This window comes from Argiope bruennichi, chromosome 3, assembly GCF_947563725.1.
Source record: "Argiope bruennichi chromosome 3, qqArgBrue1.1, whole genome shotgun sequence".
In the NCBI taxonomy this organism is placed as follows: domain Eukaryota; kingdom Metazoa; phylum Arthropoda; class Arachnida; order Araneae; family Araneidae; genus Argiope; species Argiope bruennichi.
In genome coordinates, this window is record NC_079153.1 from 92,756,609 (window position 1) to 92,775,790 (window position 19,182).

The 19,182-nt window shown below is 28.7% G+C and overlaps 1 protein-coding gene across 1 annotated transcript in view; it reads left to right on the plus strand.

Annotated features, from left to right (window-relative positions):
* LOC129963973 (protein O-mannosyl-transferase Tmtc3-like) overlaps positions 1 to 19,182 on the plus strand; it is a 334,865-nt gene that overhangs the window by 197,300 nt on the left and 118,383 nt on the right. Inside the window, exons 5-6 of the mRNA XM_056078611.1 lie at positions 10,886 to 10,967; positions 18,854 to 18,953. Of these exons, the coding sequence (XP_055934586.1) occupies positions 10,886 to 10,967; positions 18,854 to 18,953 (182 nt within the window). The remainder of the gene's footprint in view (positions 1 to 10,885; positions 10,968 to 18,853; positions 18,954 to 19,182) is intronic.

Below are 19,182 nucleotides of genomic sequence, written 5' to 3' on the forward strand. Positions count from 1 at the left end.
TTCCAGCATTCGGGAGTACTAGATTTTTGGAATGAGAGGGTAACTAGAGAAAAGGCAAATCTTCTTTGTTTAGATTCTTAAATATGAGCATTAGAATATTATATAAGCTACAATGAACCCGAAAGAAAACATAACTTATTACACACTTATCACTAAAATGAACTAAAATTTATCTATCTATTTAATGTCTATTTATGTCCAGTCGTTATTATTATCAGTTGAAGACCAAATATACAAAAACATTGGATATATAGAGTAAGACAATTTAGATCATGCACGATACATCCTTATAATGCCCGTTCTAATAAGAATCTTTAGATGTTAGTCCACTTCTTATCTTCATAAAGCATCCTTGCCAGTGAAAATGGTCTCTTATCCACGTGGAAATATAATAGAATACGACAGATTTATTCAAACTTTTATTACCAGAAGTAGCAAAACAATTTGAACCGACTTTTATTTTCCTCCTGTTATTATTATGGTATAGTGTGAGGGAGTAATGCAGACACGAGATATATTTACAAACAGATATAATATAAACTATGCATTGTCTGCTATCTTCATGTTTGCTCTGACCTGAATTATCAGATAGTAATCCTCTTCTGGTTTCCCTTGAGTATTTTTGCTGGTAGAAAATAGCGGCTGTCCAAATCGAAACGTAAAGAAATACATTAAATTCATTCCAACTTTTATTATTAGAAATAGACAAAATTTGAACTCACTTTTATTTTGTTTCTGTAATTGTTGTGAATTAGCGAGAGGGAACATTGCAAACAAGAGGTATATATACAGTCAGATATAATGTAAACTATGTATTGTCTTCTATCTTAATGTCCATTCTGACCTGAATCATACGATAATAATTCTCTTTCGTCTTTCTTGAGTATTCCTGCTAGTTGAAAATGGTGGCATATCCATGTCGAAACGTAATGGGATACCACATATTCATTCAAGTTTCTGTCACTAGAAATATCAAAATGTAAACTGACATTTATTTCCCTTTGTGGACAAGTCAGAGGGTGTAATGCAGAGAAGAGGAACATATGCAGCCAGTGATATTGTAAACATTAAATTGTCTTCTAGATAGAATACAGGACCTGAATCATAACAGAGTGATACCCTTCCTGCCTTCTTTGAGTACTCCTGCTAGTTGGAAATGGTGGCATCTTGGTGCTCTATCCGTGATCCTATTACTCATGCCTCAATTATTTTACAATTACTTATTCGTATCTAAGTAAAATATATATATATATATATATATATATATAATATATATATATATATATATATATATATATATATATATATATATATATATATATATATATATTAAACAAAACATATGTTCAAAGATCTCCCTAGTTCTTGTTGAAGTTGTTCGTGTGTTCTGCTTTACCAGAAACGAATATCCTTGGATTTGGATAATTTAAATTAAGCAGATTAAAACACACCCGAAAAACGATTACCAGCATTTGTTGCCCGCGGGGGAGCTCGCATTAATCGAGTTTGGGTTCCGTTTTACGCCCTTTTCTGTTTCTATTTCTGTTTCTCTCTTTCCTGTGGAGGGAATCGATAGCCCCACTCGCGAGTCCCATAGCAATGCGGCCTGGAGTGCGCCCCGGCTGTAAATTGAGCCGACTCCTAAATGATACAAAAATGTCTATCGTTTCGGGGCTGGTTATGGGGCGCTTTTATTAGGAATAGTTTTCGCCAAATTGTTGTGGAACAATAATGTCTATACGTGATTCACAATAAAGGATCCCGTCTTATGTCTCATCCCCTGCTATTATACTTCCTTTCTTTTTCCGCATTACGTTTCAACTTGTGGAACGAATGCTTTAGATGATGATGGCGACAGTTTGAAAGGGCTTTATAGTTAGTTGTACTGAAAACAGACTCCCTTATTTATCATCAAGATAATTTTTGAGAGTATAAATGTAACTTGAGATTGAAACTTAGATATAGTATAGTTTATCAGTTATATAGTTTAATCATTGTTAGTGAAACCCAGTATACGAACTTTGTTTAAATAGCAGAAATAGAAAGCAGGTAGTTTGTCTGGAAAAGAAATCGATAAAACGCTTTAAATAAGTCTTTTATTAGAGAATAAAATGTATTACGATATCAAATGGCTCCTTCTAATCATGTAATAATTAAATTTTTTGCCGAGTGTCTCCTTCTAACGCATTTGATTTCGCCAATAAATCAATATTTATTCTCCCGCTTACCTCTAAAAATAAAGAAATGTTACGTTGAAATTTGGAGGAGTTTTTCTTTATTAATGGCTTTATAAAAAAATTATTCAATTTATGTTTGTAACTAGTCGAAATAATATCATTTTAGTCATATTACCTATCTTTTTTGAAGAAACGGATTTTTTCCCAGATGAATGTAATTTTAACAATCCTTCAACAATTCTGAGATTTTTATAATTGCATAAATGCTAATAAAATATCAAATAAATAAAAATGATCAAAACGTAACCTCATGTACTCAAGCAACCAATCTGAAAGTATATGTGGTCGGATTCAAAATCGATAAGGATGTTGAGTTTATTGTATGCATTTTCAAATGCAGCATCTCTTTCAAAGATTGTTGTAAAGTTCAGTAATTAATTTATTGCGAGCTTTTTTTTAATAATTGTAAAATCAATATTTTTACCTATTCCCAATCATCTCTTGATCAATGAAATCAATGTTTGAATTTTTTAATAATATATATATAACTGGCAGGGTGGGTGATGGTATAATATTGTCTGGAATGTTGCCCATTAATTCGAGAAACATCGTGTCAAAAAATGGATTATTCTATGAGGAGAAATGGATATCCTGGCTCGTTATTCTTGCATCAAATTCAAAATTAAGTGAAAATAGAAGACTGGAAACAAATAACAAATAAATAATGACTCATATTCGAAGAGCGATATTAAATATTTAATGACTTACGGATGGAAAATTTATATTTCAAAGTAATATTTTTAACGTAATTTCCTACTGACCATGGTGCATTTCTTTATTATTTCAAAGGTTTTTAAATCTTTGATTCACCACGAAATTGAAAAAAATAAGAAACGTAAATTATTTCGTTTCTGACTGCGCCCACACGAAAAAGCTTCTCTAAATAAACCTTCAAAAAATTTTTAACTAATTTTGAAACAGAATAATTCAAAAATGTTATTTTTAAAATCAGGATGTTTTCCAAAATCAATAATTTTATATAATCCGACTATTCCAATGAATAATACAAACATCATTTCGTTTTTCATTTGAAGCACAAAATTTATTTATTTATTCTTTTCTAAATTTTATTTCAGACATAGTTTTATTTTTTTAAGTAGATTATAGATATCATTTTTCTTTCCTTGAATATCTAATCTACATTTTTCATTTGATACACTTAATCTATATTATTTTTTCTGTTTTTCCTTTTTCTAAGTAAAATTATATGGCATATACAGGTTTCTATTGTTTTCTAAATTGGAATCTAGATATGTTTTTTTTTTAAATTATTTTTCTGCTTTAGTTTGTGAAAGCGAAATACCCATGGTTATCCATTCCTTTCGGATAAGGCAAATAAATTAATGCATGCGTATATATATATTTTTATCAATTATATTTAGTATTTTATTCATTTACATGTTTTGTTATTTTTTCATTTTTTTTAGTATTAGTATTATGTAATTTTTAATTAAATTATATTTTTTTATATTATGTCTGTTTCTTTTTATATGCATTTTTTTTATTTACTTCCATTTTCGATGTATTTCATTACAAAAGTGTTTTTCCCCACCTACTCATGCCATGTTTAATATCCTTTGACTAGACTAGAATATCTAAGTGGCAAATAATTAAATAAATAAGACTTAGTTACCACTACCATATTGAAACACCGCATTGGTTGATTCAATTTTATTTTTCTATCTGCACTATTTAAGATATTATTATATCTATTCGCACCTTGTTGGGGAAAAAACTGCATTAGAACATAACTTAAGACCGTAGCTGATATACATACGGACATTTGTCATATGGCGCTTTACTTAATCATCTGGTATACGATTTAACTTCATAATTAGATGACATATCCTATTTGCGACGTCTTCTTATGATAATATAGGAGGATTTTAGGCATTAAAACGCATATTTCTGCTTTTTAAATTACTTCATAATTCCATTTAATTTCAGATTAAAATCTAAAAATTCAGTTATTCGAAATGCATGTAAACAAATCAATTTAAGCGAATAGTTTAGTAGAATACATTATATAAACCTTTTAATGAATTAAAATTTTAAACTAGAATTAAAGCAAGTGTATGAATTGCATTTTTTATTGTATTTGAAAAATCCATTGATAAAAAAACATGTAAATGGTCAATAATAAATCTGTAAACCACATTCCAATGTTAAAATAAATAATAAATAAGACGGAACATTTTTTTTCATCACAGTCTTGTTTCACCATTTTTAATAAATCTTGGTAATTTGAATGATTCATTGTTTAAATAATTTTTATTAAGTATGCAAAAAAAAAAAAAAAAAAAAAAATTGCACTAGTCAAAACAATCGAACTCGAAAATACATTTCGGTTGCGGAAAATACATTTTCGGTATTTTGTCTGTCCGCTTGTGAAGAGGATTTGAATCAATTAAAATCCTCTTAACTAGATAAAAATTATGAAATTTGATATGTTGTCTTTACAGAAGTTATGTAGATTTCTATCACATTTTGAACGACATGCGTTTATAGGAAGTCTGCGAATTGGACTATCTGAATGCAAGGGAGAATAATAATTATGAAACGGAAAGAATAAGCTGGATAAAATTTCAAACACATTTTTGCGTCTAAGCTGTAAGTTTGTATCAAATTTTCAATCAAATATATTAAAAAGTTGATAGTCTGGTAGTCACCCATTCACTTGCAAGCAAATGCAATAACTTTAAAAAAGCAGGAATTTTGCCAAATATAATTTGAGAATGTTGTTACTAAAATTGTTGTTCGCTATCACTTTTTAGTTTTTATCTATCGATAAAAAAAAGGCCCCATATCGATTTTCTTCCTTATACTAAGAATACTAAGAAGCAGTCCCACAAGGGGCACCTCGTAATTGAGGATGAGAAACTTCTGGTATGGTGGTATTTCTGGTATTTCATAGGGTACACGAAAAGGTGGGAGTCTGGCTCCTCCCATCGATAACGAGACGTACTTCTTTAGGGAAGGGTTGTACCGTGGCCGGTGACGGCCCTTAGGACTCAACCACAGCTCCCGCCAGTGTTGCTGTTGTGTCGGACCGCCATTCAAGTCTTTCTATATGCCTTCTGGCGAGGCGATGTAGCCCTTTTGGGGTTATACTATGAAGCACTAAACGTTCATATGCGGGATTCTGATAATAACAATCAAAGTATTCGTGGCTTTTACAGCCTCAATCAAAGCTTGTAACTTTTTTATGAAGGAAAGGCTAGGGGGGGGGGATAACACCTTTCTTAAGGAGTATGCAAATAGCTTCGAGGAGATCATTTTCGCTGGCTTAATTTTTTTACATTATTTTGCGTAAATAATATTTATAATCTTTCTTACATTAGTAGCATTTTTTGTAGGATAAACAATGAAGAACCATAATCGAACATTTTGAACTGTTTTTATATAATAACTGTAAGCCTAACTTAATTTCGGATAATTTTACAGAAGGAATAATATCAACGTGAAATGAATACAAACTAGTTTTACAGATGACAGTACTTTAAAACTGTTACCATGACAACTTTTAAGGAGTTGTTATAGTTGACAGGACTGTATAAACTGCTATTATCTTCATACTAGATAAAATTATCGTAATTTTCTGTTTTAACTTTTAAGTAATCAAAAAAATATATTTTCTGACTAGTAATGTACGCTGCTTTCGTCAGATGTGTTTTCTTTGAGAAAATTTAGTTTATTTTCTTCTCTACTGAGTTCACTTATTTGAATTTATCTCAGCTTTTCCGTTTTCATGAATTGTAATTTATGTATGACCGAAAAAGAAATGAAATAAATGATTCGCCATTTCAGAACTTAAAAGAAAACATTAAAATAAATATAAAAAATCGCATTGCATTGTTTATCGTATCACTCACTAATCGTTTTGTATCGCTAATTGTATTGCATTACTAATTATATTACTATTTTATCATGTTAATAATTATACGCAGGCACATTATCTTTAAACTGCGTAATGTGATATACATGATTCAAAATCGTAAAAGCAATGCTCTAAAGTTTAAATCGTATAACGTAAAACTATGAATGGTAGCACATAGTACAAGTATGTACTAGTTTCTTCTTGAGTAGTTGGTGACATTAAAAAAAAGTTTTTAAAAATTATGATTAAATTTTTATTCAATTTCAATGTTTTCTTTCAGTAACTTCGTATCATACCGTAATTTAAATTAAAAAGAAATTAGCTTTTCATTGATAGCATTTTATGTCTATTTACAATTTGTTTTCTATAATTTCAAGAAATGTTCAAACATATTTTTAAATATATTTTACTACAATATTTTTCATTATTTTAAGAACTGTGTTAAACTCACGTGGAATGCGACGATATTAAATGCGCTTTTTGTATGTCCATTATGTTTGCTATATAATTAAGATTGGCATTTTGTAATAATATACAGATATATGTTTTAGATATAAAATATAGATCAATGAATCTAGCCTAAGGCATTATCAGCTTGAATGTTCCGAACAGAGGTTTGAATCACCTTGTATTTTTTTTTTAATTCTTTAGTGAAATTTAATATTCATACATTATAACGGTGTTTTTCTATTTCAGTTAAGTAATTAAAAATTTAAATATCATCTTTAGAGACAAATCATATTGTCTTGTATATTTTTCCATCTTTCGAAAACATTTAAAGTACCTTCTGTTATTACAACTCTAATAATCATTTTAACCCTTTCTAGGGCCGTGGGAAGTATGATTCCCACCAAATTTATCAATCTTTGTATGAAATTATGTAGGTTGGCATCAGTGCTGACAAATTTTTTTAGTAAGTCAGAAACTTAGATGCTTCAGTTCTTTATCTCAGACAAAATGATGTGTCTTGATTTGTTACTTAATTATTAAATAACCAAATTAATTCATTAATCAAATTAAATGTATCCTATAAGCTAAATGAATCTCTTTTCTTATTCTAGTTTCAAGCCTAAAAATATTTTAACATAATATGACTAGAAAAAAATGGCCCTTTAAAGGGTTAAATTAATCGCTTTCAGTGACCAAGTGGTTCGCAGGGGATATTGCTCATATTTCAGTTAAATAATACACTTAATTAAATAATGGTTAAATACAAGAACGTATCTAATGAAAAGTAATCCCATGATATAACAAAGCTACTAAATGTACAATTTATGCATCGTCTAACTTTCATGGTATTATAACTTAACTTTTTATTCGTCTTTTAAACAGCATCCTTTTTCTTTAGCTTTCAACAAAGGAAGAAAATCATGTGATTAAATATTTAATGAAATTATTGAAAGCTGTTTAAATTTCAAGAAATAATATAATCTATTGTTTCAAATTAAGCAACATGTTTTAAAACAATTTCTAAAATTCAAGAAGAATTAATACGGCAATTAAATTGTTATAGTTAAAAAGACATTTTTTCACATTTTGTTATGGTGCAAAAATTTTTTTCTGTAATTATTGCTTCGAAAATTATTAGGAGAAAACGTAAAAATACAGTTTATTTTTTTTAAATTAAAATTCTAACTATGATTTCAACAAAACCGCTTTTAGGTGCATATTATTCCTTCCCTCCAAATTATATATTTATTAAATTTCATAGTTGTAGTTCAACCGGTTTGACTTGTAGAGACCAGTATACATACATACACGCACAGATACAAATACATTCATATTTATTATTAGTAGAGATAGAGATGCCAAAGAAATCTAGCCTATTCAAAGCATAATTTACGTAATATTTTATAATAACATGTAAATTGCCTTTGAAATTAATGCTGAAATGAATTGCTTCTTTTATACGAAATAAAAAAATAAAAATAAATAAGTTTTCCCGGAGCTTTGTTTTTCGATTGTATTACCGATAAATTAATTTTCATGAGAGAATCCTTCGAATTTCGCATACAAACATTGTCCATTATTTATCTTCGGTTATACCAATGTATCGAATTTTAAATATTTAAAGAAAAATAATTCTTAGTCACCCTTCCTTTGTAAAACTATTTTTGAAAACAGAAACTCTTTTAAATTCAATTAATAGAGACCGATAATTAGATAATAACCTGCAGAAAATTTTAATTATTACACTAAGTATCCAGTTCCAGATGCATCAATACATTGTATATGTATTTTTCAGCTGCAACATGTTTATATAAATAAAATAATTTTCGTAGTTTGTTTGTTGTGAAACTCCGCATGTGTGTTCCAATTATATCAGGGATTTACATTCGTGCAGTAATTTATACACTTGTAACTTTTCTGTTTACCTCATTAAGCGAGCTATACACTGTACATTTCCATTAATGGAATTGCTAATAGTCACAACAGATAAAAAATTTCTACTTTAGGATACATTAGAATAATTAATATTATGGCGTTTAGTGAGAAATAGCGCCTTGAAGTTAATTGCATTATTTATTCGTGGCTATGCGGTGAAGGTGAGACCTAATTGGTTAAATATACAGGAGTCTAAAAAATGATATGAATTTATTATTGAGTTAAGCTGCGTGCCTGCATCTATTTATTTGTGTAATTCATCAAATACATAGAAAAACTATTTTGAAATTAGTCTTTGTCTTTAATGTCATATGTACTTTATGTTGATGAAATGAATGCATTAATAAACATTGATAAAAGTATGGAGATTGTAAACATAATGAGTGTAGATGACGCTTTAATAAAATTTGAAAGCTGAACGTTTTCCAAAATTACTATGTTTTTATTTGTATCGTCTATAAATTATATTTTATATGTTGTTATTTCAAAATCAAATATTTATATTTGAAAAATAGAGTTCAGATAAACTTGTTATCTAAGTGTAAATGAAGTAAGCCGAGAAATTGGAAGTTTGAAGAATTCTGTTGATAAGAATTTACATTCATAATGTTATGTTATTTTATTGCTATCAATATAATTTTGCAAAATATTGGAATAACTCTGCAATATCTTATTTCAAAGGATTTCTTCTCAGTGTTGAAGAAAACTAAATTTAAAAAAAAAAAACAGAATTTCTAAATATTTATTTTTATTACACGAATTGACAGAATAAAGAAATTTTCTTTTCTTAATAAAAATAATTTTATTTGAATAAAGTATTATTTAAAATATCCAATGATTTTTTGCTCCTAATATTTTTTTCGTTAATATTTTTCTTCAACTTATAAAATTTTTCATTTATTTCAGGAATATAATGTTACTTGTTGAATAGTTCTTAGAATTTGATCGTTTATTTTAATGTTTTAACCCATTCCAGTTTTACTCATTTCTGTCTGCAATATTAAACTTTTACTAGATGAAAAATGTCCACTGAATTTCTTATGTGAATAATGAAAAGGTATATAGAAAGCATAATAATAATGAGTATGCTTTCCAGGAAATCATGAAAAGGTGTAAATAATAATAATGATTATGCTTTCATGTAAATCATGAAAAGGTGTAAATAATAATAATGATTATGCTTTCATGTAAATCATGAAAAGGTGTACATAATGATAATGATTATGCCTTCATGTAAATCATGAAAAGGTGTACATAATATTAATGATTGTGCCTTCATGTAAATCATGAAAAGGTGTACATAATATTAATGATTGTGCCTTCATGTAAATCATGAAAAGCTGTACATAATATTAATGATTATGCTTTCATGTAAATCATGAAAAGGTGTACATAATTATAATTACTATGCCTTCATGTAAATCATGAAAAGCTGTACATAATATTAATGATTATGCCTTCATGTAAATCATGAAAAGGTGTACATAATATTAATGATTATGCCTTCATGTAAATCATGAAAAGGTGTTCATAATATTAATGATTGTGCCTTCATGTAAATCATGAAAAGCTGTACATAATATTAATGATTGTGCCTTCATGTAAATCATGAAAAGCTGTACATAATTTTAATGATTATGCTTTCATGTAAATCATGAAAAGGTGTACATAATATTAATCATTATGCTTTCATGTAAATCATGAAAAAGGTGTACATAATTATAATTACTATGATTTCAAGTAAATCTTGTAAAGCCATTATCAGTAAAAATAAACAGCTTTCCATGTGAATCTTAGAAAGTCGTTTTTATAAACAGTATTCTGATGTGAATCTCAAATATACATTTATAGAAATTATAAAAATACTTTCAAGCTAACCTTGGAAAGACATTTTAATAAAAAAAATATATATATATTCTCATGTGATTCTTGATAAGTTCATTTTTATAAACAATAAATATATTTTCACCTGAATTTTTTTAATATTCCTTTAATAACAACTAATTATTTTCGTGTAAAACTTGGAAACCCATTTTTGGTAATAATAAATATGCTTCTAAGGGAATATTAGTAACAACAAATATTCTTTCATGCAAATATTTTTAAGGCTTGTGAAAAAATATTACTATCCTTGCTATCATAATTTTAAGCAATTCACTTTTCAGCTATTTTCTTTGTCCATGATAGATCTTGTCTGTCTATAAAATTCCGTAAAATAAATCTTAAATAATTGTAAAGAAATAAAAAGAATCAAAAATTGGTTTAATTTTCAATAATTTTATGCATTTTTTTATTATGTAGATGCATAGTTTTTCCATACAAGATACATTTTGTTAACATATTTCCATATGACTGATTATATTTATATATATTTTCTTTTTTACAGATTGTGCCTGCATTTTTCGTCTGGGACGAGTAGTCTCGTGTCGTCTGCTCTCTTTGCCGTCCACCCCATTCACACAGAGGCCGTAGGTAGCTATACATTCATACACAAACAAACCTAGCAGTACTTCCGGTCAAAAAAATTAAAATCTTAACTTTTTGTATATAAAATAAATGTTTAGAAACCAAAAGAATTCGAATAAATGATGGGCAGACTTAACATAGAAAACGATTTTTATTGAAAAAAATTAGTTTTCTAAGTCTAACTTGGAACTTTAACGCTGCAATGATAAAACCTTAATCATTTTTTTCATTACTAATTCAAATAAATGAGCATATGTTTAAAGTTTCACAAAAGAATGGGATGATAGGATATATATATATATATATATATTTGCATTTAGTAAATTCCGCCAGGCTTTCAAAAGTAAAAAAAAAAAAAACATTGACTGCGATTAAAGTAATTTATACCCAATCAGTATAGTACCGGGTGCGGCATAAATTCGTGTAAACTTCAAAAAATCATAATAAAGAAAAAGTAATGCTCGAAAAAAATTGCGGTTTGCGGGAATATGTTCAGAGAGCCTTTGGATTTTGTTATTTCCATTAAAAAATGTATTTAAAAATAACTGATAGATGGCGCTCACACGTCATACCGAGCCTGTTTAAGCAAATCAGTATAGCTATAAAACACAAGGCTGGAAATAGATCTGTCATTCGACGCCATTAGCATGCTATCGCTACCGGATTGAACATTAGTGGTCAAACTGTTCTATAAGAACGGTAAACTATAAAACGGAGCGATAGTAACGGCAGGTGAAAGGAATTAATGCGAAAAAAAATCCAATTTCATTGAATGGGATATTAAATTTAGTTCACCATTTTGAGAAAACGGGAAGATTAGAGGATGGTCCACGAAGTGGCAGACCATCCGTCAGCGCTGACCATGCCCCTGTTATCCAAAGGGTCATGAGAAATGTGGCAGTCGAGACTTCAACTGGGAGTTCCAGTGCACGTGAAGCAGGTAAAATAACAGGAATTCCTGAAACGGTCGATCCGACGCATTCTGCACGAAATCTTGAAACTGCATCCGTACAAGATAGAGGCATTTCACCAGTTGTTACCAGCAGATTGCGAGAAAAGACAAGCCTTTGCAACATGGGTGCTCGCACACATGGAACGTGACCCACAATGGTTACTGAACATCATGTGGACAGATGAAGCCCACTTTTCATTGCATGGTGAAGTCAATACGCAAAACATCCGTATCTGGGCAGCATCAAACCCCCGTGCGTACATTCTGCACATGCTGTTTGGTGCGGTTTCACTGGGTCCTTCATTCTAGGCCCTTTCTTTTTTGAAGAGCGTTGTCCTGTGTCCGGTTGGAAAACCTGTTTCGTCACTGCAGAATGTTATCTTAGGCTTTTGCGAGACCACGTTATGCCTTCTTTGCAGCAAAGACGTGCGTCACCTTCATACAGGATGGTGCCCCACCCCACGTTGCCAGTTCCGTTAAGACGTCCTCCTAGACATATTCACTGCGGACAAAGTGATAGCAGAGGACAGAGTGATAAGAATGAGTGGCCCTCACGATCACCAGATCTTTCTAAAGCGGACTTTTGGTTCTGGGGATACCTGAAGTCTCGTGTCTACCGGGGCTCTCCTGCCACATTGATGGAACTGAAAGATGCCATTCAATTGGCCGTTAGTGGCATCGCTGCAGATATGTTACATGCAGCTGTAATAGGCGTATTTACGGGCCTCACTTGCTTACTACCTTGTGGTGGAGGTCATGTTGAGCATTTTTTGCTTTAAAATAAAATGTACTATAATGTTACTGTGCTCTGTTTTCCTTATTTGCATAAACCGTCTCGGTATGACAGTGTGAGCGCCATCTATCGGTCATTTTCAAATATATTTTTAATGAAAATAACGAAATCGAAAGGCTCTCTGAACGTATTCCCGCAAACCGCAATTTTTTTCGAGCATTACTTTTTTTATTGTGATTTTTTTTAATTTTGCACGAGTTTATGCCGCACCAGGTATATTGCAATACATTGTACAATATTGTACGATATTATATTATTGTATATTCAACAATATTGTATTCCATTGTGAACATTGTTTTACATCCTGCAATAGTGTATAATATATGTGGTGCTGCAAAGATATGCAGCTGATTTCTAACTATCAATTTGAAAATTCAATTAAAAATTCTTTTTTCTGAAATAAATAAAAATTGCTTAGAAATGCTTATAAATATTTTTTTTCTAATAACTGTAGCAGAAAATATTTTCATTTCTACTCTTTAATATTAATTATATTTTTACAACTTCACAGAAATCAATGCAACATTTGAAAAATGCAAGTCTTTCATTTGAAATTTGTATTAATAACATTTCCCGAAATAAAATAAAATTTTCTTTGCCTGGCATCTCGCTTTATTCCCAGAAGTACTTCTATAATTGCTCTAAAATCATTGCATTTTGCTGCATTTTCAACGATATCTGATAGCGAGACTTATATTAAATCAAGCATATCAAAAGAAATAATGTATTAAAAACAGTTCGAGAAATTCGATATTAACTTTTATTACCTTCCCTATTTTCAATTGTTATTTTCATCCAGTTGAATTTAAATATTAATAACAAATATTAAAATTACTAAAATAATGATAATTTAAGAGTTAATGCCTTAAAAAATAATTTCAATTATATTTATTACAAGTTCTTTTTTTACTGCTCAATTAAAATTATTATTAAATATTCTTTGAAACTTTTAATGCGGCAGTAAGTTAAAAAAAATGTTTATCAAGTTTATTTAATTATTATTAATTATTGTTATTTTTAATTATTATAAACAGCTTTTTTTTACATTTTAGTTCAACCTAAAATTGAATCAGATTCTTCTTACCCATATATATATATATATATATATATATATATATATATATATATAATATGTAAATACGCACATTTTTGAAGCAGAGTCGTGGCCGAAGAGAGATGACACTTTTGTAATTTTAAAAGTTCAAATCAATAATTCGATATTCGATCAGTAAATACGAGAACCATTTAGAATTCAGTTAATATGGATTAAATTAAGATAAAAATTAGGAAATTAATTAGCTTTTAATATATATATATATATATATATATATATATATATATAATATAATATGGTTAATCAAAACAGTTAAATTGATTACAAATGGATATAACGTCTTGTTAATAATGATAAGAGAAGATATTTTTAACAAATTGCATATAGGAGATTGAAATTTTGCTAGTGAAGGTATCAATTTTTCTACGTGGCCGATATTTAGTGCCTATATCAATCTATAGTGCCAATATCTAGAAAGTAGTCGATTTCAAGCCAGACAATATACAGCATGTTCGCGTCTAAAGTAATCGATTATATTTTGAGAAATCTTTTTTAAAAATAGTCAATTGTCCAGAAAAATGATAATTACTAAAGCTAAAATGCCCGCATCCGATATTCTAATTTTGTTTCTTTTTAAAATTATTTTGCAGGTAATAACTCTATCATTTCTCCATAATTTAAAACGAGAAGCCCGTTACATTTTTCTTCTTTGGTTTTAAGTAATTATTTTCTAAAATAATCTATACATTTTATTCGTAAACACAGGAAGAAAAGGAGGGGGGGTGAAGCCTTAACTTATTTCCCCGCTGGGCAAACAGCAAAACAAGAATTTAGATTCCAGGGATCGAGATAATTATTTTTTACATAATTTAAATTTTAACTGCATCGGTTGCAGCGATTTTTCTATTCTTATTATCTCTTTTCTGGTAAACATGTCTTCATTTTTAGTCAACTGTTTTCGAATTTTATCGTCTGCCATTTTTAGCATGGAATAAAATTATCGCAAGGCAAAATAAACCTGTAAAATGTGTACTGTTTTGTCTTGTTTTTTTTCCTATCTTTAGATAAAATTTTACTTTAATTCTCATTCTTTCGAGATTTTTTTTTATTTCGCTGACATTTATTCACTAAGTCATAGACAAAGTTGTACAACTATTATATTAATTAATATTTTAGAGCTTAAATTGTTCATGCAAATGCAGGACAATACTTTTAAAATATGATCACGATATTTCATGGCATTCTAAATATCAAAATATATCATCGAGATATCGTATAATATCATGCACTTATAAAATATACCATATTCTCCCCAATTATTCTTCTAATTATATTCTTCCCAATTATTTAATTGCGATCGAAATTCAACATAATTCAAGTAATCTCATAAAGGAAAAATGCGCATAGCGTTGGTACTTAATCCGTATGGAATACACGTTAATAAGTTTCTATGAATTATAAGTTTCTATGTCTAGCATATGGACACGAAAATATTATTGCCCATTGATTTCCATGTTTGAATTCATTCTAAAATGGCAATATGTGTACAGGGCATGAATTACGCAATTACATTTTGAGATATTTGTTTGGTCTTGTTTTTTTTTTCACAAAGCAATACAGAAAAATATTGTTTCTATATTTTTCTATAAAGAAGAATTGCATTTTAAATTGTTTTCATGTTAAATTTTAAATGACAAATCATAGGCACTTGGGTAAATATTTTTTGAGTAAACCTTAAATTTATATTTACTATATATATATATATATATATATAATAATAATAATAATAATATTTGGATGGAGCGATTTTTAAAATATGTAGGATTTTTTTTAAGTCGTACCAAAAATCACGGGGATAAATGTGATACTGATATAAATATACTTATTACATTTCAGGAGACGCGACTTATACATATAAATTCCGTATCTTCACATTTGATTCGAGTTTGTTTCTTTTTACACATTCTTAATCTGAAGCCTATTATCACAAAATTGCGCTGGATTCATTAAAAACATTTTATTAAATACTACTTTATAAATAGCTTTACTACAAAAGATACCGTTATCAATCAACGTTTTAAGTTTTTTAATCTTATTCCACTTGTAATCATTTACTGTAAATGCTGTTATCATTAATCACAAAAATTTTGTTAATTATGACAATCATATCACACTATTTTTAAGAAGATTCTTGATTTTTTAATGTATAGTTAAATTTAAGGAAAAATTATTAAATTCCGAAAAAAAAACAACATTATCCCCTGATTTTCCTTTTGAGACTTTATGTAAAAAATTAAATCGACTATACTAGCATCAAATTATATTTTTCATTTTTGTCATAATTTTATGATACATATTAATCAATAAGTCATAAGCAAAAAAACATCGCTATAGTATCGCTATTCGCTTCTTTTACAAAATTACATTTATGACCTGTTTAAATTATAAAACAGCATAAATTGATAAAAAAATGTATACTTAAACTTCTTCTCTATATAAGAATACCAAACATGATAAATAAATACCAAACATGATAATACCTGAAAGAACGAAAGGATTGTTTCTTCTTTCACTGAAATGTTTGTATCCATTCTTAGGAACAAATTCCCAATATTCCAATTACGATCTTGCAGCAAATGTTTCTTCCAAGTTTGATATATCCGAACTGAGTAATTTTGTTCAGAAATCTGTGTCATCTTAAAACAACAAAGACTTTAAGAATTCCGATTGTCCTTTTAGTTTAATTAAAAACATTCATCTTCGAATCCATAATTTTTATCTTATTAAAGATCCGATGCATTACTTGCTATTATATCTATGAAAAATTTTTGTGAGCATCCTACCACATATTTCAGATACTATCTGGACATTTTTTTTTCGCTTTGTTCCATTTTCTTCTCCTGCTATTGCGGTTTGGGTAATGACCGTGTAATAACAGACTCGGGGGGTGTTTGTTTTTTTGTTCCATTCCTCTTTATCTTATCGATCAAATTCTTCACCAATATGCGGTTTCTTGTCCGACCATAAACAGCATTTAAGTGTTCCATAACGTTGCCATCCAATGATAACCACATATTACACTATATATTAACTTCAACTGCACTTATCAGGGGCTCAACTATTTACCAGATGGAACGACGTCAAATAATTCTTCTGCCCACATAAGGAATTCCAGATCTCCTTTATGGGGCTCATAATTACCGTTGCCAAAAGGACATAAATGCTTTCATACGCCGTGAAAGGCCGGTAAAATATTGTGCCACTAACTAGAATCAGTGAGGATTTAGCAGACGACTGTTCTTCCTCATGTTCATAACATATTTTGTGCCTCTCCTGAAAGTTATGATCTTTCAGAGAGACTATTTATTTATTGTGGACATTTAACATTTTGCATTCAGTATATGAGTTTAATTAATTTTTTATAACCGTCTATTTAATCCTTTATTTACCGAATTATTTTACCATCATTTTTTAAAATTTATTTTTGAACAATTAGTTACGTTTTGATACGGAATAAGCCCAAAGAAGAAGAAAAAAACTTTTTTCTATTTAATTGAAATAATTTAATTAATTTAATGAATAATTAAAGATTTTTTGATGTTTTTATTTGATATCTACTGCTTTCCATTCGAAATTTTCTCTTCGTGTTCTTTTAAATACAGTTAGAAAAAAGAATCATATTACGAAGATATCAGCCGGATTTAAAAGGTACTTTAACCTTCGGTAAATAAAGGGTTAAGGTATGTGAATATATTCAGGATAAATAAAAAAAATAGTCATATTTTTTAATATTTGCACAATATTTGAAAAAAACACACATCACATAGCAATTTCGATGAAGCCTGTTTTAGTATATTTACAATATAACATGATTCGTAAGAATTCGTATCTGTAAAAGGAAATACAAATTAAAAATTTAAGAATGAGTTTCTCTTCATAGTTGTTTTCATGATGGGTCGTTCGTATCAATATCTATAATAACCATTTCATAACTAATACACATAGCTATGTAATATGTTTATGCTAAAGTTATTTAGATTTTTTTAATTATACGTAATTAAAGTAAAGTGTGTTGAATATTTTAATAAGAGAATCAAGGCACTGTGAATCTTAGACTTATGCATCAACAAATCAAATTATTGAAATTTAGTAATAGATCTGTTGTATTTATTTTCAAAATCTCTTCCCTAAAATAATTCAAAATCATTTCCTATCTGTATTAAGGATAAAATTGAATGTGAGCTTAAGTTTCAGCATTGCTTGACTTGGAATAAAAATTTGGAAATCGGAATGTGCACTTTAAAATGATTTTTATTTTTTGGAATTTTTAGAATTTTAATTAATTAAAAACATTGAAGGTTTTGGCATTTTTTTTCCTATGTGGACTAAAAATATTAAACACGTTTTTTTAAAGTGATTTTAAAACTTAAAAATTATTTTTATATAGCGTGTAATTTTTTTCGAAAATTTTGATAATTAAAAAAAAAAAAATTGCATAACTTTGAAAATGAATTTTTTATGACGTCCTTCAAACATTAATCGTTTCGCAAATACATAATCGCATAATTTTTTTCCATTATTGAAAACTAAGGATGAAATATTGCAATTATTATCTGCACAGCTTACATAAGGAATCAGAAAGTGACATTACATTACCACTAAAGAAGTCATCCATTGTGAAATAGATTAAACAGCCACTTAAGATTTTCATGGATTATGGCGTCATGGGATTTGACGGAATTAAAAAGATTCATCTAAACAATAAACAAGACAGGTTTATAGCTGTTAAAATTACTCGAGTTTAATGTCTAACACAATTTGAGGTATAAATATTTTTATTAAAGGAATCGGGCATATCATGTTAAGTATGAGGGATTTAATTTTTTGTGAGATTAAACACAACCAAAACTTCTGAAGAACCAGATGATTACCTAAGTGACTAGTCTTTTAATAAGAATGTTTACGATATAAAAAAATTACTTCTTAGTATGAAAATAATTATTTTTCTTCAAAATTATTGTGAAGCACTGATGTCTATATACGTTGACGTGATTATTCGTTCAGAAGATTTTCTTTTTCTCTTCAACAGGTGAGCGGGGTGGTGGGTCGAGCCGAACTTCTGTCTGCAGTTGCCTTCCTCTGTGCCTTACTTTATTATATTCACAACAGATATCAACACAAAACAAATGGTAAGTTGAAAAGATTGACACTTACATTTTAATCATTGCAAATAATATTCAAATCATAGGATGGTGAAGTAATTACGTGGGTAACTAATGCCTTTTTTACTTTCTCTCGTATACGAAGTATAGAGAAATTATACTATAGCTTAGTTTTAGTTATATATTAACGTCCCGTTTCAAAACAACACTAGGACTATTTTGAGACGGACCTCTTAATTTTATACTGCCGTTAGAT